Source organism: Grampus griseus, assembly GCF_964374135.1.
Source record: "Grampus griseus genome assembly, chromosome: 3".
In the NCBI taxonomy this organism is placed as follows: domain Eukaryota; kingdom Metazoa; phylum Chordata; class Mammalia; order Artiodactyla; family Delphinidae; genus Grampus; species Grampus griseus.
In genome coordinates this window covers 171,102,449-171,129,972 of record NC_139019.1, presented here as the reverse complement: position 1 = coordinate 171,129,972, position 27,524 = coordinate 171,102,449, and the positions used below count along the sequence as shown (strand labels likewise).

Here is a 27,524-nt window from a genome sequence, read left to right as displayed (position 1 = left end):
TCCAGGCCCTGCCCTGCCCTGCTTGGGCTACAGTTATGGTGTCAGTAAGGCTGGGGTCTCACCCAGAGACCCAACTGGTGACCCATCCTATTCGAAGCTCTCGTGGTTGTTGGCAGAGTTCAGCTCCCTGCAGTTGCAGGACAGAGGGCCTTAGGTTCTCGCGGGCTGTCAACCAGAGACCTCCCTCAGCCCCCTGCCACGTGGATCACCCCAACATGGCCACATGCTTCATCAGAGCCGGCAAGAGGAGTGGGCCAGAGGGGCATTAGGACCTGATGTGACCACTGCCTCACTCATTGGTGCCGTCCACACTCAGGGGAGGGCATGGCACCAGGGCGTGACCACCAGGAGGCGGGTTGCAGCGGCCACGTGAGAGCCTCCAGCTTTTTCTCATTAAGTGGACGTGAACCCCACCATTGAACTACTGGGGTCACTCCATCACGTGACAGGAGCACAGGTCGGTGGCTCTTCGATGGCATGAAGGCAGTTGCAGTCGTTCGCCTCTAGAGACATTTGTGACGTCTCCTCCTCCTCCCGCATGGGGAGTCTCTCTGGACCAGGGTCTGTCCCCTTCGGTGCTGCTGGCGTTGGGGCTGGTTATTCTCAGGGGTGGGGGGGCGTCCTAGGCACTGGAGGGTGTGGAGCAGCCTCCCTGGCCCCACCCACTGGATGCCAGGAGCCCCCAGTGTGACAGCCACAGCCATCCCCAGACATGACCCAGCGTCCCCTGGGGGCAGGACCCCGCAGGTGCAAAGGCTCCAGGGCACGCTCCTGGCACGGGAGGTTGGTGCTTTCCCCGACCCCCATAGGGTAGCGTCTGGGGGTCCTGCCGACCTCACACCCTCACCAGCACCGCCTCTGACCTATGTCCTCTCCTGCGTACACTGAAATGTCTTGCGAGTGACAGCAGGTGTTTTCTCAAATGCCTGTTTCCCGTGGTGGATGTTTTCCGAAAGTGCGGTCTTCAGTGCCCAGCTCCTGACCTGTGGCGGACGCACGCTGGCTTCCTTCTCTTTGTCCGCTCAGACCCTTTCCTTCCTTCCATCACGGCCAGGAAGCGTGGAGTGTGCAGATGTTTGCTTTGCATCCAACCTCAGTTAACAGGCCGGCAGGGTCCTCTCGATGCCCACCTGGCGCTGTCACTGCACAGTTGCCAGCCGCCACTGGGCTGTGCAGGGTCTCTGTTGTTGATAAGCATCTTTGTGAGCCGTCACTGACGTGCTCTGCAGTCCATCTGTTTACAGTGGACAATTCAGGGCTTACAGTCCATTCACAGGTCGTCCAGCCGTCACCCCTATGCAGTTCCAGAACATCCTCACCACTGTAAAAGAAGCCCATTAGCTCCAGCCCCCCAGTTCCCCGCTTTCTGTCTCTGTAGATTTGCCTGTTCTGGACGTTTCATATACCAGCAGCTGCCCTCTGGCCACCGCGCTGAGGGCCTTGCATCCCTGGACAAGAATTCTGCCCCACGAAGGCCAGCTGGGAAATGGGTGAGGGGGGAGGCCGGTCCCCACACCCGCCAGGCCATCAGGGTCCCCTTCACTGCCCGCCCCGGGGACCCATCTGAGCGTCTAGCCGATGTGGAGGGTCGACCTGCATTTCCCACTGGGGACACTTGACCCCTTCAGCACTTTGCTGGAGAGTAGAGATGGACTCAGGTGGTCCCTGCTAACCCCGCAGCCCAGGAACCCCAGCCAAGTTGCTGGAAACTTCTCCCTCTGGCCAGGCCCTGGGCTCTGGTCCTGACCTCTGGTCCCTCAAGGTCCCTGGTTGGTCATGGCGCAGGGAGACAGCCTTGAGACGCCCAGCATGTGCTGGCCATGCTGTCCTTCCACTGCCATCTGGCCCGTTTCCTGCTTTCTGTGAGCCCATCTCCCTGCCTGTTTCTCCAGCTCAGCTCGGGGGCCACCATGAGTTCCTCCAGGAACTCTGTCAAGTGAACGTACTCGTCCGTCAATCCAGGCCCCCCAAACCACCCGAGAGCCACGCCAGTCTGTCATGGCAGTACGTTCAGCCCTTAGGGTTAGCCCGGGGTGAGGGCATGTTGGCTTCTCGTGGCTGCTAGGATGAATCACCAAAACTCAGTGGCTTAAAACCACACGTGTTTGGGACTTCCCTGGCGGTCCTGTGGTTAAGACTCCGTGCTTCCACTGCAGGGGACGCAGGCTCGATCCCTTGTCCGGGAACTAAATTCCTGGAAGCTTCCGGGCGCAGCCAAGAAAAAAAAGAAACGCCACACACCTTTATCATGTCACAGTCCTGGAGGTCAAAATCCAGGCGTGGGCAGGGCTGGCTCCTCCAGAGGCTCCAGGGGAGCATCGGTTCCAGCCTTTTCCAGCTTCCAGAGGCACCACATCCCTGGCTCGTGGCCCCTTCTTTCATCCTCGCAGCATGCTGGCCCCCTGGATACAGACAGCCCACCCCAGTGGTACCTCCGTAAACCCCAAAGAATCCTGGACACGTGGGTGAGCTTCCCCCTGGCTGGGGGTCCCAGGAGAGTGTGGAGAACATGGACAGCTGACCAGGAGGGCCTCGGGGGGCCGGGTGCCTATGACCTCCCCTCCGCAGACCAAAGCCAGCCTTCCGAGGACATAGCATGCCCGGAAGCAGTAAAGCCTGCTTTCAGAACAGCTGGAGGCTGTGGCACTTCTGGGACGTGTCCAGCTTCATGCCTTGGAGGGCCATGCTGCACCTGCTGGTCATCTTTTATGGGTCAATGGGCAGGGGCGACAAAAATGTTTAGAAATTACTTAACACTAGTGGTGTGCTTCCTTTATTATTTTACTTTATTTTGAACAAGTTTTAGACTTACAGAAAAGTTGCGAAAATTGTACTTCAAGGTCCTGGATGCCCTCCACACAGTTTCCCCTAAAGCTAACATCTTACATCACCAGGGAACAAGGATCAAAGCAGGACACCCCAGGTTAGCGGTGTCCAGGGTGGTGGGGTCGGGGGTGATGGAGGGACAGGAAAGAGGGCCACCAGGGGGGAGCTGAGTCCACATCCCACATGGACCAGGGACCCTGCCCAGCTAAATGTCCCCCTCCTCCCCACATCTCTGGGCCCAGTCACCCCTCCAGATTCCAGCCCTGTTCTTTGAGACCAGTCTTGGCAGAAACCCAGGCCGCAGGCATCTCCAGGCACCACAGGCCACCCCTGGGGGGACTCCAGTCTTGGGACACAGAGGGTGCAGGTGAATGGTTTTTTGGAGGGGTCACTTCTGCTGATCTTTGCACCCTGGATCAGCCAATGTCACTTCTTACTCCTGATTTGTCTTTCATTGACATGGGCCACCTGACAGCAGAGAGTAGGGTCCATCCAGAGTGGAGGGACATCGTAGCTGTGGCCATTGCCCCCCAGAGTCCACGGGAAATAGACCCTCACCACCAACCCCTTTTGCCTTCCCCTGTCGGAACTGAGGGCGGGTGGGTATAGTGCCGGGGCATTGAGACCTGAGGACAGGGGAACCAACCTCCCAGACCTACAGGTGGAGAAGGGGTCCTTGTAAGGGATGTTTCCTAGCCCTTGAGGAGGAGGGGTTGGCGCAGGGGCCCAGGCCTGAGTACAAACCTGGCCCCCCAGCTGCAGTATGGTCTTCTTGGGGACGCGATCGCCCTAAAGCCGTGCGGCCAGGGACATCCTGCGGGGGGCGGGGGGCGGGGGGATGGCGCCGCATTGGGTCCAGGTGCAAACTGGCACTGCATAAATGCAGGGGGCCCCTTGGGGGAGCTGCGGGCTCTGGGTGCACGTGCCCTTGCTATGCGCACCTGGGGAAACTGAGGCTCAGAGAGACACGCGGACCCCTAACCCCGCGCCGTGTTCTTCTCTCAGAACCCGTAGGCAAGCCCAACGCGGTGAGATGAGCGTGATCCCTTTAAAGGGGCGCGGCCCTCCTAGCGCGACCTCGACAACAACAACCCCATTGGCCGGTGGGCAGGCCGAGGCCACGCCCTTCGCGTTCAGTCCCTAGAATTCTATTGGCCCAGCGCCAGGGCCCGGCCTCCCGCTCCAGGGGAGCCCGGGCCCAGTGCCGGTTTCGGTGACGCAAACGCGTTGCCCGGCAACCGGTCCCGTAGTGGGCAGAGGGGCCCCGCGCCAGAGCCAGAGCGCAGGCGCCGCAGCCCGGGTCCCCAGGGCACCCAGTCCTGCAGTCCACGGCGTCCCCCGCCGCCGCCCCAGGCCGACGGCCACCCCAGGGCAGCCGGCGATGGGCCCCCCGGGAGTCCCCGCGACTGGAATGAGGAGGAGGCGCCTCGGGGAGGGCATGCCTGGCGGGGGTCACGGCGTGGGAACGGGCTGGGCGCCGCTGGCGTCTCGCTGCAGAGGGCGGGGAGGGTTCAAAGGCGCCGGGTCACACGCCAGGCAGCAGATCGGCTCGAGCATTTAGCAGCACAAGCAAATCCGACCCCGGGGGAGGACATTCTTGGAGGCTGGTCCCTGCGCCAGCTCCGTGGTCAGGCAGAACCCCCCTCCTCCGGCCACAGCGGCCTCTGGGGCCTTTGGCAGGTCAGCAGACACCGGGCCCAGGAGTCCAGGCTGCGAGGCCCACTGAACACATCGCCCCTGTCCCCAGCCCCATCAGGGGCCCTGGCCGGGAAGCCGGGGTCGGTTGGCCTCCTCCGGACCCGGCTGGACTTGCCTCATTTTGCTCATCTGCTAAATGGGAACTCTGGGACGCTGCGGGTGTTGGTGCCTGTATGAAACTCCTAGGGCCGCTGTAACAAGTTGCCACAGATTTAGGGGCTCAAAATGACAGAAATTTAATCTCTGACAGTCCTGGAGGTCAGGAGTCCGACTCGGGTCTTACGGGGTTGAATCCAGGTGTGGGCAGGGCTGGTCCGGAGGCTCCAGGGGAGCAGCGGTTCCCGCCTTTTCCAGCTTCTAGAGGCGCCGCATCCCTGACTCTAGGCCCCTCCTGCATCCACACAGCCAGCAGCGCGCCTCTCCCGTCTCTCTCTGCCTCTGACCCTCCTGCCTCCCTCTTATAAGGACCCTGGGATGACACTGCCCGACCCCTAATCCAGGATCACCCCCATCTCACGGCCCTTAATCTCATCTGCAAAGTTCCTTCTGCCACATTAAGGTTTCATATCCACAGGTTCCGGGGAAAGCCCCCCACCCTCCTCAAAACTAAGGGCTCTTGTACGTGACGCCCAGATCACTGTTGGGGAGAGGTCAGCTGGGAGTGGGAGACCTGGCTCCCCTGAGAGCCACCTGAGTGTCCACTGCCTTGGACATGGAGGGAAAGCGGGATGACAAGCCAAGCGCCCCATCCCCAGTCGCAGAGTGGCAGCCATTGGCCGTCAGTTGGGCCAGCACTGCTCAGCCCCCGACCCCACCCCCACCCCTCCCTTGGGGACTTTCAGTGACTGACCCCTGGGAGGCTACACAGCCGCCACCATCACAGCAGAGCGGCCGCACGGCTGCAGACACCCACAGCCAGGCAGGCGGGCCAGCTCCGAGCTCCTGGCCACACCCGCCCCTGCTTTCCCTTCTCCCTGCCCTCTCCCCACCCCCACAGAGGACAGCGGGCCTGGCTCCGTCCCCAGGACTGCTGAGCCACTGGAATGGAGCGGGCTGTGAGTCAGCCAGTAGGAAGGGACACTTACAGCCACTTGCATCAGATGTTCCTGCTGCTGGGCCCCACGGCCGGAGGCCCCAGCCCAGCAAGGGCCCAGTGATGACTCTGCCCATGACCCTCACTTATCTGGGGACCTGATAAGACCGGGAGCTGGTGGTTCCTATTTCTGGGGGTCCAGACAGGTGGGAACATGCAGAGGGGGCACAGGCCAGGCTGGGCTCCAGCCCAGGATTCCAACTCTACCTTCCCCTTATGCTCACAGTCACCCAAGCACCGAGTGCCGACCGACCCTGATTCTGACACCCTGATCCTAGCTCAGAAGCTGCGTTGGGATCTGGCTCCTTCCATAACCTCTCAGTGCTTTAGGGCCAGCCCTGTGCCCGCTCTGAGCCTAAGGTGCCTGAGCAGAGGAGGGAGGCATGCCCCCGCAAAGGCATGGGCTCATGAGGATACTGCAGAGGTCCCAGCACTGGCCCCAAGCACGGGCTTTACCTCCACTCCCACCTGTGCACAGTCTGCCCTACACAGACACAGGCTCAGTGCCTCTCTAAATGTGCACAGACACACATACACACACCCCGATCTGCTCACACTCACACACAATCACACCAAACAGGTGCCTCTTTTTAATGTTGGGAGACAGGGACTTCCCTGGTGGCGCAGTGGTTAAGAATCCACCTGCCAATTCAGGGGACACAGGTTTGAGCCCTGGTCCAGGAGGATCGCACATGCCACCGAGAGACTAAGCCCGTGCGCCTGCAGCCTGCGCTCTAGAGCCCGCGAGCCACAACTACTGAAGCCCGTGCGCCTGCAGTCCGTGCTCCACAACAAGAGAAGCCACTGCAATGAGAAGTCTGTGCACCGCAAAGAAGAGTAGCCCCCACTTCCCGCAACTAGAGAAAGCCCACGCGCGGCAACAAAGACCCAACACAGCCAAAAATAAAAATAAATAAATAAATAATGGTGGGAGACAAAGGTCTCACCATTACCCCTTGGTAAGTTTGCCAGATAAACTAGAGGACACCCATTTAAATCTGAATTTCAGATAAACAAAGAATAATTGTTTTGTATATACTTACGCATAGAATATACTTATGCCTGGGAATTACACTGGAAAGTTATTCATTATCTGAAATTCAACTTTTTTTTTTTTTTTGTGGTACGCGGGCCTCTCACTGTTGTGGCCCTTCCCGTTGCGGAGCACAGGCTCCGGACACGCAGGCTCAGCGGCCATGGCTCACGGGCCCAGCCGCTCCGCGGCATGTGGGATCCTCCCGGACCGGGGCAGGAGCCCGTGTCCCCTGCATCGGCAGGCGGACTCTCAACCACTGCGCCACCAGGGAAGCCCTCAACTTTTTTTTTTTTTTTATAATCTTTTTTTATTTTATTTATTTATTTTTGGCGGCTTTGGGTCTTCGTTGCTGCGTGCAGCCTTTCTCTAGTTGCGGCGAGCAGGGGTTACTCTTCATTGCCTTGCGCGGGCTTCTCATTGCAGTGGCTTCTCGTGTTGCACAGCGCGGGCTCAGTAGTTGTGGCGCACGGGCTTAGTTGCTCCGCGGCATGTGGGATCTTCCCGGACCAGGGCTCAAACCTGTGTCCCCTGCATTGGCAGGCAGATTCTGAAGCACTGCGCCACCAGGGAAGCCTTGAAATTCAGCTTTAACTTGGCGTCCTGTATTTTTATTTGCTAAATCTGGGGGCTCCACCTGCTGGGTTTCGAGGCCCTGAGCTGTCCTGGGGTCCCTTGGATGCCGTCCAGGAGGTGAACTCTACACGACTGAGGCCCCAGGATGCCAGGGCTCTGGCTGCCCAACCAGACCCAGGGGAAGGTGGTCAGAATGGACCCCACCCAGCCAGCCAGCCTGCCTTCTGGCTCATAGGAGGTAAGGGGAAGCAGAGGCCCTAGGGCTCAGCATCATGTCCTGCCTCGTGTCTCCTCTGGGGTTTGGGGGAGACCATATACAACATGGGAAGAGAGTCACCTTGCAGAAGGTAGGGGCTTCTCAGAAAGCTGATTCTCTGCCCCTTTGGCCTAAGGCTTGCCAAGTCCCCTCCATGACTGGGGTGGAAGATGGGGGCCAGCACCCCTGTCCTCCTGGTCCCCTAGGGTATCCCAGGGGAAGCTGGGGTAGGGGAGGGGAAGGCCCTGGAGCCAGGGAATTGCTCCAACTGCTGCAGAAGCCTTGTCCTTCTTTATCAGGCCAGCGCCTGCCAACTCCAAGTCCCCCAGAGCAATCCTGAGCCCCCTTCTGCAGCTGGCCAGCTCCCATGCTATCCTTTGGGTGGCGGGAGTATCCTTGCCCTGGATTCTGCCTGTCCTGCCCACTGCTCTGTGTCGTCCTTCGCCCTGCTGGACCTGCCCCTCACTGTGTCACTGCCCCAACCCCGAATGCACTCCGAAGGGATGGAAGAAACTGGCTGGCAAGAGGAGGAGGGGCCGGGCCCCAGGTTTTCTGGCTCAATCGCCCAGTGTCAGGCAAGACTCCTGGGGCCCAAGGTAAGGTAGGCAGCGTGGCCAGGCCCCCAGCTACCTCCCAGCCCCTGGGCGCCCAGCACCTCTGGGAGCTCGGCCTGTACATGAGGTCAAGGAAGATGACAGAATTGGCTGGGTCTGGCAGCCGGCCTGTGGCAGGACAGGGCTGAGGCCCCAGAGCCAGCAGGCCAGGCACAGAGGTCCCTCCGCTCCCCCATTCCCACTAGCAGTACCCTACCCCCACCTAGTGCAGGCCGGGCTGGGGCTGGGCCTGGCTGCCTCGCCCTGGCTACCACAGCCCAGGCACCCACAGGGGCCCGCACCAAGGCCAATCCCACTTCTCAGCCCTGGGGGCTTAGGTGCCTCCTGAGGGCTTGGGTGAGTCTCCAACCTGTCCTGTTCCTGGGGGGACGTGTGGCGACTGTATGCATATGCCTGTATGCACCCATGGACACACGCACACATGCAGGCACTCGTGTTTCCAACACAGAAGCCCATGTGTGTGCACACACACGTATGGCCCCTACCCTGGTTGAAGAGCCCGTGTGTGCACCAGGACCCCTCCCAGCACTCACACAAGTGCTCCCTTGGTGGCCACCCTACTCACACACGGGGTGGGGGGATGGCAGGACTCAGTGCATCCAGTGGGCAGAAGCAGTGGCTCTTACCTAGGGGGTGATCCTCCCCCCAGGAGATGCTGGGCGGTGTCTGGAGGCATTTGTGGTCGTCATGACTGGGGGGGCTCCTGGCATTGAGTGGGTGGGCATGCCACTCAACAGCCCACAGTGCCCAGGACGGCCCCACACAGAGAATGATCCAGGCCCCAGATGTCAGCAGGGCTGGGTGGAAGGACCCCAAAGGCCCGGGGGTCATCTTCCCATCTCTGAGCTTCCTGTTTCCCAACCTGTGGTACTGGGCCCAGCAAGGGACCATCTGTCCAGGCTGCGTGAGGGTAAGGCAGTTCCTCTGAGCAGCGCCCAGGGCTGGATGGTGCTTCTGGCTTTGGGAAAAAAAATCTACCCCCACCAGCCGGACTCCCAAATCAGGCTGCCCAGGAACTGAGCTCGGCTGGACCGAGGAATATGGCCTTGAAGCAAGACCTCAGTTCATTTCTATTCCCTGAGGTCAGCGTGACCGGCAACCCCCATGGATACACACATGAGGATGGACACAGCTAAACACCCGCACCAGGAGATAGATGTATCACAGCCACACACCAGAAATTGGGTCCCCTTCCTGTCTGATCTGAACTGCGTGCCTCAGAAAGACATGTCCACGTCCCAACATCCAGAACCTGTGAATGTGACATTTGGAAACAGGGTCTTTGCAGGTGTGATCAAATTAAGATGAGGTTGTACTAGATTAGGGTGGCCTTTTTTTTTTTGGTTGCATCAGGTGGGATCTTAGTTCCCTGACCAGGGATCGAACCTGTGCCCCCTGCACTGGAAGCACGGAGTCTTAACCACTGGACCTCCAGAGAAGTCCCTAGGGTGGCCTTAATGCAATGACTGGTGTCCTTAGGAGAGAGGAGAGACACAGACAGAGAAGATGGTCCCGTGACAATGAGGCAGAGTTGAGGTGATGAGGCCATGAGCCAAGGAGCACTAGGGATTGCCAGCAACCACCAGAAGCTGGAACAAGTAGGAAGGATCCTCCCCTATAGCCTTCAGAGAGGGTGTGGCTTTGCTGATGACACCTGGATTTCAGACTTCTGGGCTCCAGACGCAGCCTCAGGAAGCTCAGACCTTACCCAACCCCTATATGCGTGCACACAGACATGCACATACGCACTCACACATGCTTAAATACATCCTTTCTTTTCAGCACTATTCAGTGAGCACTTCCTGTGTGTGTGCCAGGCCCTGTGCTGGGTGCTGGACCAGCAGTGCGGGGATCTGGGCTTTCTCAGAGCTGGCCTTCTGGCGAGGGGCATCTGTACACACCCATGCCATCCAGAAGCACATGAAGACCTGCAGGTGACGGTGTACACACAGAGAGGGACAGCCCGGTAAGGAGGGGGGTGGGGATGATGAGGAAGGAGCCTGAGGCTTCCCCTGGGCAGGCAAGTCCAGCAGCCCCACCCCAGCACCTGGAGCCAACGTGTGTCTACAGACACACACACACACACACACACACACACACTCACACGTACACACGCACACGCACGGGGCAGGGGAGGGCTGGGGGCTGGCCGGGGAGCTCCCTGCAGGTCCCTCCAAACACCCCAGAGCTGGCTGAGGTCAGGTCTTACAGCTCCTGTGGCCTGAGCTGTGGCCTTGGGGGGCAGCACAGAAATAGAGGTAGCCTAACAGGCAAGGGGACGGTCCAGCTCAGGCCTCGTTGGGGGACAGTTGGGGGTGGGTAGTGGGAAGCCTCTGAAAGGACAGGCTGGGGCCTGGAGGAGAGGGAGGACAGTTCCCTCCGCAGGCCTGTAATACTAAGAGTCCAGACACGGGTCTGAGGACCATGCACCACTGGGCTGCGGGGACAGAGAGCTGACTGATTCTCTCAGAGCCTGGGTCAGGGGCCCCAGCCAAAATGGGGTTGTGTTTTGCCTCCCGTCCTGGTCGCCCCCACCCCTTGGGTTTTCTCTCCATCAGGCAGGCGAAGCACTCCTTTGCAGGACGGGAGGACAGTCCTTCACAGGTCTGTCCCCACCCCCTAATGTGGTCCCCTTTCCCAGCCAACAATCACGTGAACTCTTGGGAAGCAACCTGGGGAGGCAGCTGGGCCTATAAGCCTGTTTGGGTGCGCCTGCACGACAGCTGGGGCCAGGATCGGGAAACCCAAAAAGAGAGCCACGGCAGATCCTAGAACAGAGATGCAAGAGGGAGCCATGGCAGGTTCTAGAGCAGGGGTGTCGCCCAAAGGAGTCAGTGTATTCTAGGCCCCGGCCGACAGACTGCGGTTGTTGCCAGAGGTCAGGGCCGGGCTTGGGCTCAGTCTCAGGGTCCTGCGGGTCTCCCGGAGCCTCCAGCAACCCTGCCCACGCCCGCCAGGACCCTTCCCGGGTCCCGCCCCCCGAACCCCGCGCACCACACGGCGCAGGCGCGCAGACACGCCCCGCCGCCAGAGCGGCCTTCCAGTCCCGCCCCCGCCGTGCGTGCATGGGCGGAGCCATGAGGGGCGGGGTCTGCGTCGGGGCGGGGGCGGGGGCGGGGGGGGGTGGTGGCGAGCCTGGCCTATAAAAGTGGCGGCGACGCGGCCCGCCCGGCTCCTCTCGGCGGTGGCGGCCTTAGCGGAGGAGTCCGCGGTGGCGGCGGCGGCGGCGGCGGCGGCGGCGCTGTTCCCCGCGCGGTCCGCGCAGCGGGCTCCGGGCTACGCGTCTCGGGCGGCGGCACTGCGGCCCCGGCCCGAGCCCGACCCCGGTGAGTGTGGCCCAGCGACCCCGGCCCGACCCCGACCCTGACGCGGAGAGCGGGCCCCACGGAGCCTCGCCGCCCTGGCCCGGGCTCCCGGCGCGCCGGCCGCGGCCACTCAACGCCCTCCTTTGTCTGCTCCCGCCCACAGGGTCCCCTCACCGGCCGCCCCCCGCCCACGGGCCGCCCCCCGGGCCCCGCGTCCCCTCCCCCGCTGGCGGGGCCCGGACAGAAGATGGTGCAGAAGAAAACAGCCGAACTTCAGGGCTTCCACCGTTCCTTCAAGGTGAGGGCCGTGTCGTCTTGGGGCCGCCCCGGGCTGGACCACCCGAGTGGCCGGTGGCGGGACGCGGAGCCCGCCCCCCAGGATACCCACCGGGGCTCGTGCCAGCTCCCCACCCTTCGCCTGGAGCTGCCCCAGCCTGGTGTGCATTGTCGGGGGGGGGCGGTGTCAGCAGGCCACAGTCCAATCTCAAGCACCCTGGGACCTGTCGGGTCTTCCTTCTAGAAGCCCCAAACCGGGTTGGGGACCCCTACATATGTGTCCCCTGCCGACCCGAGCCAGGCATGTGCTGGTATGGTGAGCAGGGGGGAGTTCAGTAGGCCACAGTCCTTAGCGCCCTGGGGCCTCTGGGATCTTTCCTCCAGGAACCCCGGGCAGGGCTGAGGGGCGTCCTGCCCGTGGGGGCCCCTGGCTGTGTGTCCCCTGCAGAGCCCAGCCGAGTGTGCACTGCTGGGGACTGTCAGCAGGCCACAGTCCGGTCCCCAGCGTCATGGGGCCTGCGGGGGTCTGAGGGGCCCTTCCTTCTGGAACCCCAGGCAGGGCTGCAGGCCTCCCCTACACACTCCTGGGTGGTCTGCAGAATGGGGCAGTGGACTGGATGCCCTTCCAGCCCAGCACCTCCCAGACACCCCAGGCCCAAGGCTATTTCCTGTCGGAGCAGGAAGTTTCTGCGGCGGGCCCCACGGCTGTGGCATGGGGCCGCTGCAGTTCTAGTCTCAGATGAGCGAGCCTGGGGGTGGGGGGGCAGGCAGGTGCTAGGCAGGGACCCCACAGGGCCTGGCCCAGGGGACACAGTGATGTCAGCGGCCACCCCACCCCGCTGGCCGCGTTATGTAATGGCTTCCCTGGGCCTTCTTGGGCAAGAACCTGTTGCCCTCTAGAGAAGGCAAGACCTGGGTGTATGTGCATGTGTGAGGGTGTGAGTACGCGCTCGCCTACAGGCGAACTGCACACCAGGGTGGGAGGAGCGAGCTGAGACTGTTTGGGTTAAAATTCCCAGGCCCGTCCAGCCAGCGTCCTGGGCCAGCGCCCCACCCCTGCCCACATGCCTGTCATTCTGGCTTCTCCCCCCAGGGCAGCCACAGCCTTGGCACGTCCAAGTGTTCAGGGCAGGGCGGGAGCAGGGTGGACTTGAGACGTCACTGGTGGTGGTCTGTCCCCTCTGGGGGCTGGGTGGGAGCCGAGATGGGGTCAGCGCGTGGGGCCGGCACAGTGGCCAAAGCAAAGTCGAACTTTCTGGATGGTTCCAGCCACCTCCTGCCAAGGCCTGCTGACTGGAGGCCCACAGCCAGCCCTGGGCCTGGCCTGGCAACACTGCCTGGTACTATGGGTTGGCCTCTGCAGGCCGTGCGAGAGCCCAGCGCTGAGGTGGGAATGTGGGAGTCCTGAGGGAGTTGGAGGGACACTGGGCCGGGAGTGCTGGCTCTGAGGTGGCCCTCCTGGTGGCCAGAGGCCGGCCTCGCTACGTGTCTCCTCCTGCTGCACCCCAAGCTTCCTCGGGCCGCAGCCACCTCCCTCCCCTCAGCCTGGCAGCAGCGTCTGCCAGGTGTCTCTGATGTATTTTTCCCCATTTCCACATGGGAGAGTGGAGCCTTGGACAGCGTGGGCATTTGTCTTAGCACCCCCCGCACGTGGTGACAGGGACACAGGAGCTGGCATGGCTAGTGTCCCTTCACCTTGGTGGCTTGGCCGCCCCTTCTCTCCAGGGTCCAGCTCTTTGCATTGGAGGTTGGCACAGGGGTGTGGGGTCGGTGACAGGCCCCCTGAGGTCCTCATGCCCTTACGTGGTCCTTTCGAGTCACCCCTGGGTGCTGGTCAGGCTCGGAGCTGAGGTCACTAGGCCGAGGTGAAGTAGCTGGTGAGGGCCGCCGCTGGCCCCGAGCCTCACGTCCACCCTCCCTCCTGATCACCCCCACGTTGCCACCCTGGGGCCCCTCCTTCTGGGAGGAGGGAGTCACCTGGCGCCTCCAGACGCCCCTGGACTGAGCCTTCTCAGAGCGCTGACTGCCGGTACTGGCACAGCCGTGTGCCTGGCTCCCCGGGGGTGCCGGACCCCTGGGCCGGCAGAGGCAGGTGCTGGTGGACGATCTTGCGCCGACAGGCTGGAGCGCCGCCTTCCTCCCCTCCCCCGCCCGCTGGGCCTCCTAGCAACTATCTGCAGGGCGGGTGGGTGGCGAGGCCGGGAGGGCCCACGCCTGTTTTTCAGCCGCTCCCTGTGACCTCTGCCTGCCCCTGTGCTGCCGGACTGGCTTCCGGGCCTCCCGTCTGCAGGAATCTGGCCTGGCCCCTTCTGCTGTTAGGCCCCTGGGTATCTCCCTGGGGCTCTCCCGGAGTTCCTTCTCTGCCAGATGGCCCTCCTGCTGGAGACCTGCTTCCCCTTGTCCCAAGGCCCAGAGAGAGGCAGTGACTTGACCCAGGTCCTCCAGCATCAGAGCTGGAGCCACTGCTGTTTGTACAGGGCCCCCACGCCCACCTGAAGCCCTGGCCACCTGGACCCCCAGGATTCGGGGAGCTAAATGAGAGCAAACTCCTAGAGAAACACGGTGGGGCCTCAGAGCCTCAGCCTTAAAGCCTCAGCCTCGTGCTTTGCCGGGGGCTGCCAGTCCTCACGCTGGATCCGCAGAAACTGGAGGAACCCCAGCTGCCTTCGTTCCCTTGTTAGGATCCCACGCACCCCGCCCCAGTCCCGGGGGCTGTCAGGTGACCTTGAGCAGGCCCCTTCCTGCTCAAGGGCTGTTTCCTTAGCTGGACACCGCGGCCTGTGAGGGGCTCCATCCTGGTGTGTCTGAGGGTACACGGGACAGTGCGGCTGTGGCCGGGCGAGAGAGCGGCCCGGTGCTCACGCGGGAGACCGCAGGTGCCTTTCCCGTGATACCCCGGAGCCGGGTCCCAGCGGTGCGGAGCTGGAAGCAGACGAGCGAGGGGTCGGACCAGGAGAGAGGCGCAGATCTGGGGGACGGGGCGCATTGTGGGCGCATCAGGAGCAGAGGTGTGGTGGCGGGAATCGTCTCGGGCCGGGAGGTGCAGTGGGGATGAGCGGACAGTGAGAGGCAAGGAGGGCAGTGGTGCCCCATTACACAGAGGGGAGACTGAGACCAGGAAGCCATGGGAAAGCAGGCAGGGCCGCCTGGCTGGGAGCCCCACTCCGGGAAGCCGCTGACTCACTCCCTCCCACTGGCTGCCCTGCGCCTTTGATCCCTGCGCCGGGGCACGGCAGGGGCGCGGGCGGTCAGCCATGTTGTGGTGCTGGCCCCATCCTGCAGGTGAGCAAACCGAGGCTCAAAACGTGGCCTGGTGCCCCACGGCGACTCAGACCTGGCCTGGGAGGCAGCACCCCCTCCCCTGCCTGCGTCTGGCCTCTTCCCATACCACATCCCCTCCCCAGAGGCCCCGAGGGCCTTGGGCTGGGGGTGAAAGGTCCATTTCCTTGTGGTCAGGCAGAGCCAGGCTTTCTGCTCCGCAGCGTGCGGACGTGGAGACTGGGGCACTCTGGGTGCAGCTGCCCCGCAGGGCTGGGGCCTGAGCTCTGTCCTCTCCTCTCCTGCAGGGGCAGAATCCTTTCGAACTGGCCTTCTCCCTAGACCAGGCCCACCACGGGGAGCCTGACTTCGTCCTGGAGTGCCCGGCCCGCCCTGGTGAGGGGCTGGAGGGGAGGGCGAGCCTCTGGCGGTGGCAGAGGGCTGGGCCACCTCCTGAGCCAGGCGGGCCTCACCTCTAGCTCCCCCTGCACAGATATGCCTGCAAGCCAGCCCATCGACATCCCCGATGCCAAGAAAAGGAGCAAGAAGAAGAAGAGGTGCCGGGCCACCGACAGCTTTTCAGGCAGGTTCGAAGGTGAGTGGGGCCGGCGGGGGCAGCGGTGTCGGGGAGATGGGCCGGCCCAGGGTGGCTCTCACTGGCCCCCTGCTCCGCAGACGTCTACCAGCTGCAGGAGGACGTGCTTGGGGAGGGTGCCCACGCCCGTGTGCAGACCTGCGTCAACCTCATCACCAGCCAGGAGTATGCCGTCAAGGTGAGACAGGCCCCAGCACCTGGGCGGCCCCCTCGCCCCTCCCCAGCCGTGCCTGGGATCTGGCACCCTCCAGGGGTGGCAAAAGGAGGGGAGCTGGCATTTGAGCTGCCGGACTGGCAGGCGGGGAAAACCAGTGTCTAAAAATGGCCTCAAGGCTGGTGACTCAGGCCACACCTGGGAATCCAGGTCAGCCTGGGCTGAGCCCCCAAGTCCGGGTGAGAAGTGACAAGGGGTGGCCCCGCTGCACAGGTGGCCAAGGACCTGGTGCCAGAGGGACCGCCGAGAACTGGGGGCTTCAGTCAGAGCTGATGCTCACCTGCTGGGTCACTCGGGCCAGGCCCCTGTCCCCAGGGATGACGAATGCTTCCCTGTACTGGTTACAAACATTGAAAGGCAATGCCCTATTCGGGGCCCTGGGGGAGCTGGGCATCAGGGGAGACCAGGGAAGGCCTGCAAGAGCCTCCTGCAAGCCCTGGGCCGCCTCTGACCCAGTGTGCGCCTGCGCAGCCTGCGTTGCCTGGCCGGGCGTCAGACCCTGCGTTCCAAAAAGCCTTCCAGGCTTCCCTCGTGACCCTGCATCTGGGCTGGGTGGGGTAACGGGAGGCTGGCTGCCCAGGAAGGAGGGCCAGGTGCACAGTGGCAAGCGGGCTGGCCCGGAAGCCTCAGGCCCTGGTGGAAGCGTGGTGACCAGGGTGGCTGTGGTCCCCACCCCCTGGGAGCGACCGGGTTGGGTGGGTGATGGTGCCATAGGACTGCACACCTAGCACGCATCAAGCACATTCTGCACGGTCAGTGTCCTCCTTCCTAAGGCCCCTGCTGGGCAGCCTGGCTTCTGTCACTCTGATGGACAGGGAAACCAAGGCTCAGGGGGTTGGGTTAGTTGTACCGTGTGTGACCCCTCAGAAGGCCATCCCCTCTCAAGAGGAACCGCTGTCTCCTCCGTGGAGTGGGGGGGCCCTAGCCACATTCCCAAGGGATGGAATGAGGTTCAGGTAACTCCAGGAGGGCACGGCTGCTGGCATTATCTCAAGGAGCCCTGGCATCTGGTGGTTCTGCCCCTCTGTGGGGCAGGTGTATTTGTCACTAGACAGGTCGGACAGTGCTTAGGGTGGTGGCCGAGCCCCAGTGACCAGTGGATGTGCGTGCCCGCCTGCTGCTGGAGCCTGGCCAGTGGAGCACACCACGTCCCCTCCCCCAGGCTGCTGGTGGGCCGGGAGCCCTGGGCACAGTGGTGACCCAGGCCGCCCACCCACCTAGTGAGAGGGGGCCCTAGGTCCAACCTGGGAAGAGGTTCCCAGGAGGTGTGTGCGGCCTGGCTTTGCTGGGAAAGAGCTGGCACGCACTTCTTTTTTTTTTTTTGGCACGCGCTTTTTGACCTCCCCTCTCTGGGAGCGAAGCGGCTCACCCCAGGCTGTGGGCCCAGAACCCTCCTGTCCTTAGAGCTCCTGGGTGCCAGAGGGGGGTGGGCGCAGAGGTGTGGGCTGGTTTCCTGAGGCTCTGGGGTCCTGGGCGGCTGTGCCCACTGACCTGGCCTGAAACAGACTTGGGCTTACGGGGCTGGGGCATCTGTCCAGACTGGTTCCCAGGCAAATGGGATGTCTTGGCTGGCAGCCAGGCGCCCCTAGGCCCCTCCAGTCCCCTGGGTGGTGTGTGAGCCAGCACAGTGGCCCCCAGTCTCCTGGTCAGGGAGAGCAGGCCGCTAGGCTAAGGAACCTGCTGCCCTGAAGGAGTATCTTGCAGGGGCTCCAGGCCCCAAATACACCCCAAGGCTTGTGGCAGTCAGGGGCGGAGAGCTACCGGCTCCTGTCCCGCTCGCCCCTCCTGTGATGCCTCTGGGGAAACACATTGCCCCCAGTTTGTTCTGACACCACAGTATTGACTTTCAGTAAATTCTGGGCCCCCATAGGATAGCTCCGCTTTCCAGAACTTCAAAATGTAAGCTCTGACGAGCTTCACGCGTGACACAGGAGAAGTTTCTGACAGGGGAAGTTTCTGGCAGGGGAGGGGGGGCGGGTCTCAGGCTGTAGGGGGTCTGGCTGACCCAGTTGGTGTCTGTGTGTGTGTCCTCCCCCCGCTGACATTTCAGATCATTGAGAAGCAGCCGGGCCACATTCGGAGTAGGGTTTTCCGGGAGGTGGAGATGTTGTATCAGTGCCAGGGACACAGGTAATGTGACCTACCCTCACAACACTGGGCCCCGAGCCATCTTTCAGTGGCTGAATGGGCCCGAGTGCCTCATCACCCCCAGCAAGCACTTAGTGAGCACCCACAATGTGCCAGGCCCTGTGCTGGGCATTGTGGGTGGGCCCAGTGGCAGGCAGGCTGACAGTCCGAGGTGGGCAAGGTGGAAGCAGGCCCGTGGCCCCGGGCGCAGCCTTCCTGTGGGTAGGTGGGGTGGAGAAGGCGGGCCCCTGCTGGGCAGTTCTGTGGCTGCCCACAGGCCTGAGGAAGCCTCACTCCTCCCCCACCTCCCTGCCCCCACCCCAGGAACGTTCTAGAGCTGATTGAGTTCTTTGAGGAAGACGACCGTTTCTACCTGGTGTTTGAGAAGATGCGGGGCGGTACGTGGGGCCTGGCAGGCTTTTCCATCTGATCTTAATGGGCCGGGGGTTTAGGGCCACCAGGGAGAACCTTTCAGGGGGGCCTGCACATCAGAGGGGCCTTGTGGGGTCCACACGCCAGCTCAGGTTGGAGGACTCTGGACCCGAGGAGGCCAGAGTGGGGGCTTCCCTGCCAGGGTGGGGTGGGTGCTGGCCGTTGGGCAGTGGAGGTGACCCCTGTGTGTTCTGCTCCATGGCCTGGCCCAGGCTCCATCCTGAGCCACATACACAAGCGGCGGCACTTTAACGAACTGGAGGCCAGCGTGGTGGTGCAGGATGTGGCCAGCGCCCTGGACTTCCTGCACAACAAAGGTGAGTGGCCACTCTGCCTGCCCCAGGGGTCCCTGGGTGTCTAGCCTTGCGCCCAGCCCACCTGCCCAGGACTCCTGGAAGATGTGTCCACCCACCCATGGACCCCTGACCTGCCCTCGTGGTTCTTGATTCTTCCTGCAGGCATCGCCCACAGGGACCTAAAGCCGGAAAACATCCTCTGTGAGCACCCCAACCAGGTGAGGGGCACCGGGGGGTGGCCTTTCCTGCGGGCCAGGGCCCCCAGGGTCGGGACGCCACCCTCACAGCCCCTTCTGACCCTGCCCAGGTGTCCCCCGTGAAGATCTGTGACTTTGATCTGGGCAGTGGCATCAAACTCAACGGGGACTGCTCCCCCATCTCCACCCCGGAGCTGCTCACCCCGGTGAGGGCCTGCGGGGTCAGGGCGCCCCGAGTGGGGTGCGGGGGGGAGGGGTAGCTGGCAGGGGCGGAAAGGGCGGGAATGGCCCCCGAATCCGGTGCCAGGCTACAGTTGCATAACCTCGAGGTGCGGAGCCTGCTTGGCGGCTCGGGCCTCGGAACTCTGGCTTCCGCTTAGCAACAGCCGCTGATTGGCCGGGCAGAGCGGCTGGGCGGGGCCGTGGTCGGGCGCGGTGAGGCTGGGCGGGCTCCCGGCACCTGTTGATTGGGCGGGGGGGTTGGGGGCGTGGCCGAATCCCTCAGCAGCCTGTGATTGGCCGGCAGGGCGAAGGCGGGGCTGGCTCCCTCAGCAACCTGTGATTGGTCGGTCAGGGCTGTCTGGCTTTGGGCTCCGTGAAGTCCCTGTCGGGGCGCCCCCCTATCCCCCCTCCGCGGGCCCTGATGCCCCCGCTCCCGCCCGCAGTGCGGCTCCGCCGAGTACATGGCCCCGGAGGTGGTGGAGGCCTTCAGCGAGGAGGCAAGCATCTATGACAAGCGCTGCGACCTCTGGAGCCTGGGCGTCATCCTTTACATCCTGCTCAGCGGCTACCCGCCCTTCGTGGGCCACTGCGGCAGCGACTGCGGCTGGGACCGCGGCGAGGCCTGCCCGGCCTGCCAGGTGCGAGTGGGGTCCTGCCGTGCACCCCTCCCCCGAGCACCGCGTCTGGCCTGCCTCGGCATACACACACACACACACACACACACACACACACACACACACGTGCACTCTCACCCCTGCCTGCCCAGTGCACCCCAAGGCTTGGTCCATGCACACACCTACCCCCCACCCTGGAGGAGCTGGCCTGTGAACCCCCCTGAGCACCCCTAAGGGCCTGGCCTCCAACCACTGACAACATCCACAGGCCACTGCCGGCCTGACCTTTCTGGGTTTCTAGAGGCTTGTTGGGTTCCCCAGCCCAACAGGAGAAAGCAGTCAGGGGTCAGGAAGTTGAGGTGGGGCGAGGCCTATGGTTTGAGGTGGCCAGGTTCCAGCCTTCTACCCACCATGTGAGGCTCAGGCTTCATGGCCTGATCCCCCCAGAGCCTGGCCGTCCAGAGCCACCCTTCAGTAAATCGGGCCCCACTTGAGCAGAGCCCACCAAGTGCCTCCCCGAGTCCACTCTCTGGCCCAGCCTCCCAGCCACCGCCAGTTGGGTGGGTCCCTGCCCTCCTTGGCCTGCCAGATCCCCTGGCCTTGCCAGCTGAGCTCAGGGCACTTTCCCCGACCCTAAGCCTGGGCCCAGGTCACATGCAGCTGGTGGAGGCTGGGGACCCTGACAGAACTTGTCACTCATCGGTGCTCCTCTGGGTCCAGGCCTGCCAGGCGTCTGCGACGAGGCCTCAGCCATTGCTGGCTGCAGCTCACCCCACCTTCCATGTTCCCTCCAGAACATGCTGTTTGAGAGCATCCAGGAGGGCAAGTACGAGTTTCCGGAGAAGGACTGGGCCCACATTTCCTTTGCTGCCAAAGACCTCATCTCCAAGCTCCTCGTCCGTGACGCCAAGCAGAGGCTGAGTGCTGCCCAAGTCCTGCAGCACCCCTGGGTGCAGGGGGTGAGTGGGAGCACCAGGGAGGCCTGGGGGGCGGCTGGCCTCCAGCCTCTGCCACTGGGCTGGGGTGACTCAGAGCACAAGGGTACGACAGCCCTAGGCGGCTCAGCATCGAGACCCCCCAGAGCGGGCAAGGGCGCAGCAGGGAGGCCCCCACTGCCTGCTGGCCAGGTTGAGTTGGGACTGCAAGAGCTGCTTCTCAGTGAGTCACCAGGCCCTGTGTCCTGGAGGCGCAGGGGCCTCTTCTCACCTGGAACAGAGTGTCAAGCTGAGGTCAGCCAGGTGGCAGGCAGGGGCCTGCCACCCCCCGTCCAAGGCTCTGTCCCCACCAAGCTGAGAAGAGCTTGCTGTTTCTTCTGCCCAGTTGCTGTCCTGGCGGGGCAGATGCCTAGGCCAACAGGGCAGGGGGCTTAACAAAAATACAAGTTGGCACTGTGGGGAGCAAAGACTGGGGCCCCACTGTCAAGGCAGATGGGCTGTTGGAGCGGGCTCCCAACCCCTGCTGGGAACTGGGGCAGCTTTGGTGAGAGGCAGGCCCCGCCCATCACGCGGTCTGGCAACGTCCACCACGCTCGCCCGGCTCGGGCCGCGCCCCTCCCCCCAGCCTGGCTCGGTTCCCGGGCAGGTGCACCGCCTTAACCCCCGGTGCTGTCACAGCCAGCTGGGCGCCCCGAGGCGGGCGGGCTCTGCTCTCCAGCCTCACCTCTCCTGTCTCCTTGCAGTGCGCCCCGGAGAACACCCTGCCCACGCCCATGGTCCTGCAGAGGTGAGGCCCGTGTGGGATCTCAGGCTCCGAGCGGGGAGCCCCGGGTCCAGGAGGGGGCGCTAAATGTTAAGATGTTTAAAGAAGACTACACGATCCTCTTTCAGTCTTGGCGGGGGAAGCCGTCCAAGCGCTTGGGTGTCCTTGTACCGGGTGATGAGTTTGTGACCCCACCGCGAATTCCAGTCCGCCGGCCCTTCCCGCCCCCTGCGAAGTCTGGGGCTTCCTGGGGCGTGCAGCCCCTCCCCCAGGGCACTGCACAGACCCCGGGGGTCCCGAGGGAAGCAGGGGGGACGGGCCGGCGGCTACCTCCCCCTCCTTGCTGACCCCCCACCCTGTCCCCAGGAACAGCTGCGCCAAAGACCTCACGTCGTTCGCGGCCGAGGCCATTGCCATGAACCGGCAGCTGGCCCAGCGCGAGGAGGACGCGGCCGAGGAGGCGGGGCAGGAGCAGCCCGTGGTCATCCGAGCTACCTCACGCTGCTTGCAGCTGTCCCCGCCCTCCCAGTCCAAGTTGGCCCAGCGGCGGCAGCGAGCCAGCCTGTCCGCGGCCCCCGTGGTCCTGGTGGGAGACCACGCGTGATCCTCTCCTTCCCTTTGTACATAGGCCGCCTCTCACCCCGTCAAGTCTAAAGATTTTTTTAAGCTATTGCCCGCGGGTGACCAGCGGGCTGCCCTCCCCCGGCTGGATTCCGAGGCGCTAAGCTCAGCTCGGGGGTCTTTTTATATAAGGTTTTTGCTGTTGGGTTTTTTTTCCTGTTCCCCTCCTTTTGTTTTGTTTTTTTTCCCTTTCAATGGTGTTAAACGCAGAGCAGGCGCTCGGGGAGGAGAGCGGAGGGCCTGTGGCTGGGTGGGGCCCTCCCGCCGCCCCGGCCCGGGATGCGCCGGGTACTGTGAAGGCCGCTCCCCGCCGCACGCGTGACTCAGGAGAGGAGGGCGTGGCGTCTCCCCGAGCCGGCGGGACCTCGCCGCCCACCTCCCCGGCCCTCACAGTGTTTTCAGGGACGGGTCGACCCCCACCCACCTTCCCTCGACGAGACGGTAGCTCCTTCCCTCCCCTCAGACACCCGGGCGGGCCGGGGGCTTCTCACGTCTCCCCTGTCAAAGGGCGGGGCCTGGGGGCAGGCGGGGTGGTGCCGCCCGCTGGAGCCCCCGCCGACTGACAATCGGGGCTCCCTCGAACCTTGACCTTAAGCTGCGGCTGCCCGGGGCCCCTCCCCTGGCCTCTCCACTGGGGAGTGCCCACCCGCGAATGGGGGCGCCAGAGGAAGCGCGAGGAGCCGGACAGGCCCCCGTCAGCCGAAGTGGGGGTCCCGCGGACCCCCGACCCGGGCACCCGAGTGCCCCTTCTCAGGGCTCAGTCTGACCACGGCCACGTCCTGCCCGGCCGCCCCTCGGGTCTGGCGTGGAAGCTCTCTCAGCCCCGTCCCCGGGGTCTCGCGGGACCCCCCCAGGGCGGCGTCTCTGTTCCGCCCACCTTCAGGAAAAGGCCGCAGCTGCCGCGCCCCTTCCGCCCGCGCCTGAGTCAGACGTCGCGTGACCCGCCGGGCTGGGGAGACTCTGACGCCCTTCGTCCTCGGGTGGGAGACTCTATGCAATTCACAGGCTTCCTTTTCCACGTGCACACGGGCTTCTGCCGGGGTTGGGGGCGCGGGCAGCCGCCCAGACCGCCCTCCGGCTCCTAGCTGTTCGTCCTGTCTCGTTAGTTTTCCAGAACATCAGCTGACTTCCCTTCCCTGTTCGTGACGAATACTTGAATGTGGGGGGGGGGGCGGGCCTCGAGGCGTGGGGGGCTCGAGTGCCGTCTCTGCGGTCCCCCGAGTCTCGGAGATTGTCGCCGTCCTTGGTGGCTGGTGGGGGGCCACCGCCCCGTCCCGCCCGCCCGCCGATCTGTGGACTGGCCTTTCCAAAGACTCCGGGGGTGGGGAGGCCACCCCCCATCATTTCTCGCCCATCAGTGATTCCACGTTTTGCAACCGAGGATTCTGCCTTTTTGTAAAAAAGAAACAAATGGACTCTCGCCCGCTGCAGGCGCCATGGCCATTTTACTCCGGAAAGCTGAGCTGTGAGCAGCTTTTTTTTTTTTTCCCTCAAAGGTGGGACAGCCACTTCCTCCCCCACCCCTGTCACAACGACAGTGCGGCCCGGAGGACTGGTCAGAACCGTTACTGTGAACGAGCCTGGCGCTGGGGGGAAGGGGGCACAGCAGTGTTTCAACGTTAAGATGTGTAAAAAAGACAAAAAAAAGTCAAATTTTTTTTAAGTGGGGGAAAAACGTCCAAGCACTTTAACTCCACTGTACCAGGTGAACTGATACAGCTCAGAAGTTTTCCTTTACACCAACTGTCAACGCCGGTATTTTGTATTCTGTTTTGTAAGGATTTAATAAAAGTCATAAAAACTAGTTTGCGCACCCGCACCCTGCTTTCTGTTGCCTTGCGACGAGCTGCTCAAACCTAGTGGCCCGAAGGCATTTTGATATTCCCGGTGATGCTGTGAGTCACCGATTCAGATGGGGCGCGAGTGGGCTTGGCTTCTCTCTGCTCCAGGACACCTGGGTCCTCGGCTGGGAAAGACTCATCTGCAGGTGTGGGCTGGGCTGGCACCAAGGCTGGCTCGGCTGGGAACGAGGGCCAGGTGCCCACACGTGGCCTCCTGCGTGGCTTGGGCTCCCTCGCAGCATGGCCGGTGGATCTGAGCGGCCTGTCCTCGGAAGCCTTCCTGCATCACCTCCCCACGTCTGAGCTTAGGTTGGGGTCAAGCGCACAGCTGTCCCAGATCCAGAGGGAGATGGGAAAACAGCTTTGTGTGGGGGAGGGGCGTCTTTGGACCGCCGCAACCTAATTCGATAAAACCCGGTGTTCCAAACCTCCCCCTCATGTCTGGCCCGCCTCCCTCTCTAGACTCCATCCCCTCAGCCATGATTAAGTTCTTGCTGTAGGCAGGGTTTTGCTGGACAGTCCAGGGCTGACTTCAGATCCTGGGGGGGCATGCGGGTGGAGAGGGAGGCGGTGGGTGAGGGAGGGCTACCTGCAGGCAGGAGCCAAAAGGGGGTGGCAGTGGAGTCCAGTGGTTAAGGACTGCTGTGCTTGTCAGTTTCCTCAACTGACAACGGGGATCTGAGAGGAGCCAGGTGAGGAGGCCAGCAGGTAGTACAGCGAGAGGGACAAGAAAGAAGTAGATGTGGTCGTCTCTGCAGGGCCTGGGGTGGGGAGCAGGCAGTCCCAGGGTGGGCCAGTCCAGGTCAGCCCCCGGAGCCTTCTGTGTCTGGCTTCTCTCACTGAGCATCACGTCCTCGAGGTCCATCTGTGTTGCGGCATGTGTCAGTGTCTCACTCCCTTACATGGCTGAGTGATTGGTCCATCATCTGGACCACACTGTGTTTATCCATCACCCATCGATGGACACGGAGGTTCCCGCTCTTTTGAGTTGTGAGTCATGCTGTGAACATCAGTGTACGTTTGTCCAGTGGTTGTTTCATTGCCCCTGGGTGGACACCCGTAGGAAGAAAGTGAGCAGGGTACGGACCCCATCAGATGCCATTTTGGAAGGACTGTTCTTGTCACCAGGTGGAGTGTGGGCTTGGGGCCCAAAGGACCCCGAGAGCCATTGTCATCCTTGCAGCCAGTCCAGTGAGGGCTGACGGGCCTGGTGAGGGTGGAGGCCACAGAGCGCACAGATGCTGGGTGTCTGCCAGCGCCCGGGGACAGCCTGCATGTTGGCGGGGCGGCGAGAGGGGGGCTCTCCGGGCTGTCCAAAAGGCCTCCTGGCAAGGTGTATGCGCTAGGATCCCCTCTCCTGCCCAGGATCCCAGGCTCGCCAGGTGGCATCCTCCCCCACCTGGCCCTTCCAGAGGAACCTTCAGGCGCACCTTGGAGCCTGGCCCTACCGCTGAGCGCCTGCTAGAGCCCTCCTCTCAAACCCCGCAGTCCCCCTCCCAATTCCTCCAGGCCCCACCCCGTCCCTTGCCTGGCCCGGTATATGTGGGGGGAATGGGGTGGGTGCCGCATGCCAAGCCACTGCCCTCCTAGGTGGCACCGAGCTCTGCCCATCCCCTCCAGGCCCCGCCGCTGACCTCTGCCTGCCCCGTGCCGCCTGCCAAGTTGCAGCTGCCAGGCACAGCTTGTTCTCGGAGCTGCCGCTGTACATTTGATGTTTGCGGTTTCCTCTTGGCCGATCCCGCCCCTTCCACGTCCCCTGGAGGAGTGGCAGGAAAATCCCGGAGCCGGAGGAGCTGAAGCCTTTCCCAACTTGGCGACCGTGGCCACCTGTCTGCACCTCAGTAAACGGGGCTCACGGGCTCACGGCAGGTGCTTCAGCTGGTCCGGGACATCTGCAAACTGGATCTGTCACCCAGAGATCACGGCGAATCACATGTGTGATTCGGGAGCTGCCCTCCACCCTGCCCCGCACACGCAAGAGGGCCACACATGCTGATGTACGGTGTTAAGAGTAGGGAAACAGGGCGAGTATCTGGAAACTTTGTACTGTCTTCGCCGTTTTTCTGTGAACCTAATAGTGTCTTTTAAAAAAGAAATTTTATTTTAAAGAATAAAGTGAACTAAAAAAGACACAGACACAAAAGGCCACATAGTGTGTGATCCCACTTATGTGAAATGTCCGGAACAGGCAAATCCACAAAGACAGAGAGTGGATTGCTGGTTTTCGGGGGCTGTGGAGGGGTGGGGGGTGACTGCTGATGGGCACTGGTTTTCTTTTGGAGGGATGGAATGTTCTGGAACTAGAGGTGATGGTTACATAGCTCTGTGAATGTACTAAACACCCTGAAGTGTTCATTTTATTTATTTTTTCGCCATGCTGTGCGGCAGGCAGGATCCTAGTTCCCCGACCAAGGATGGAACCCGTGCCCCCTGCTTTGGGAGAGCAGAGTCTTAACCACTGGACCACCAGGGAAGTCCCTGAAGTGTTCATTTCAAATGGGTGAATTTCATGTTCTGTGAATTTCTCCTAAATAAGAATGAAAAAGATGATGGGACCGAGTCTGTGTTGAGTCTGGTACACAGTGAGTGCTCAATTAATGCATGGAGGAATGTTTTATCACCAGCACAGGTGTCTCCACCCCAGAGTGTAGGGATTTGTGCAGGTTTTGTTCCCGCCATTGTCACCAGTCACCAGCCCAAGTCCTCCCCGTGGATCATATCCCATCTCACAACCTCTTTCACTGTTCCGTCTCAGGAAACTGCGGCCTGTCCTGGTCTTAGACTCACCCAGAAGGAGGAGAAACTGGTTTAAAGCGAAGCCTGATGAAATCAAGTCCGACGTGAGGAAGGACTTACCCCGTTGGTGGAAGCCTGCATGGGGTGAGCTGGCGAGGGAGGGAGGGCTGGCTTCTTGGGGGCGGGGAACCTGGGTGAAGAGCGTCACCTGCGAAGGCACCTCGCCTGCCTCTGGCATTTGGATGGGCATCTGGAGCCCATCGGCCCTGGGCCATCGTGTGCCGTGAACCCTCTCCGGTCCCCACACTGGGCTGTATTCATCCCCTCCGTCCAATGGGCATCACGCTCCCCGGCACATAGGGTTTGGGGTCTGTGGGCAACTTCGGGAAGACGCCGTGGGGTTTCTGTCACGTCTGCCAACTCCAGCTCTCCCCGGCCTCAGTTTCCCTTTTATGACCTCCCGAGAGGCGGCAGAAACCTGGGACACCAACAAGAGGGGGCTTGTCCAGCGCTGCATCCTTGGCTCTGGAACCAAGGAGGCCTCCAGGGTCTGGGTCCCAGGATGCTGGTGCCAAAGGCCATTGGGGAGAGCGTCTGGTGAACAAGTCCCCCAGCAGAGATTTGCAGACAAACAGGGACAAGAGCCTGTTGCCAGTGGGGCTTTTTTGTTTTGTTTTTTTGGCTGGTCCGCGGTATGCGGGATCTTAGTTCCCCAACCAGGGATTGAACCCGTGCCCCCTGCAGTGGAAGCGCAGCGTCTTAACCACTGGACCACCAGGGAAGTCCCCTGTTGCCAGCGTTTTATCTGCACATTCAAAGGGGCATCCACCCCGCAGGTGCAGGGGCCACATAAAAGTTGTGGGTCGGAGCCCTGATGCCTCCCCAGCTGAGGTCATCAGCCCAGTGAGTCACCCCTGGCCACTTATCCCTTCACTGGGGGCCTGGTTGCAGGCACACGATGGTGAGAAGCCGGCTTGCCACCACTCCAGTCCTGGG

At 62.5% G+C, this 27,524-nt stretch overlaps 1 protein-coding gene and 1 long non-coding RNA gene across 2 annotated transcripts; both read left to right on the top strand.

Moving 5' to 3' along the window:
* Window positions 1-11,282: 11,282 nt before the first annotated feature.
* On the top strand, window positions 11,283-23,628 carry MKNK2 (MAPK interacting serine/threonine kinase 2). Its single transcript, XM_082649839.1, has 14 exons — window positions 11,283-11,422; window positions 11,565-11,699; window positions 15,244-15,331; window positions 15,429-15,530; window positions 15,611-15,708; window positions 17,795-17,874; window positions 18,196-18,269; window positions 18,516-18,620; window positions 18,762-18,817; window positions 18,907-19,002; window positions 19,462-19,656; window positions 20,427-20,591; window positions 21,311-21,354; window positions 21,697-23,628. The coding sequence occupies exons 2-14, from the start codon at window positions 11,649-11,651 to the stop codon at window positions 21,932-21,934; spliced, it is 1,392 nt and encodes a 463-aa protein (XP_082505965.1). The 5' UTR covers window positions 11,283-11,422; window positions 11,565-11,648; the 3' UTR covers window positions 21,935-23,628.
* A 2,000-nt stretch (window positions 23,629-25,628) lies between these two features.
* Window positions 25,629-26,580, top strand: LOC309821118. The gene is made up of 3 exons (XR_014296573.1): window positions 25,629-25,789; window positions 26,181-26,292; window positions 26,548-26,580. It is a non-coding gene; the product is annotated as an uncharacterized lncRNA (long non-coding RNA).
* The last annotated feature ends 944 nt before the right edge of the window (window positions 26,581-27,524 follow it).

Coding starts and splice junctions, on each gene's coding strand:
- MKNK2 (XM_082649839.1), top strand. CDS start 11,649: ATGGTGCAGAAGAAAACAGCCGAACTTCAGGGCTTCCACCGTTCCTTC. Junction 17,875..18,195: donor TATCAGTGCCAGGGACACAG/GTAATGTGACCT, acceptor CCCCCACCCCAG/GAACGTTCTAGAGCTGATTG. Junction 18,270..18,515: donor GTTTGAGAAGATGCGGGGCG/GTACGTGGGGCC, acceptor GGCCTGGCCCAG/GCTCCATCCTGAGCCACATA.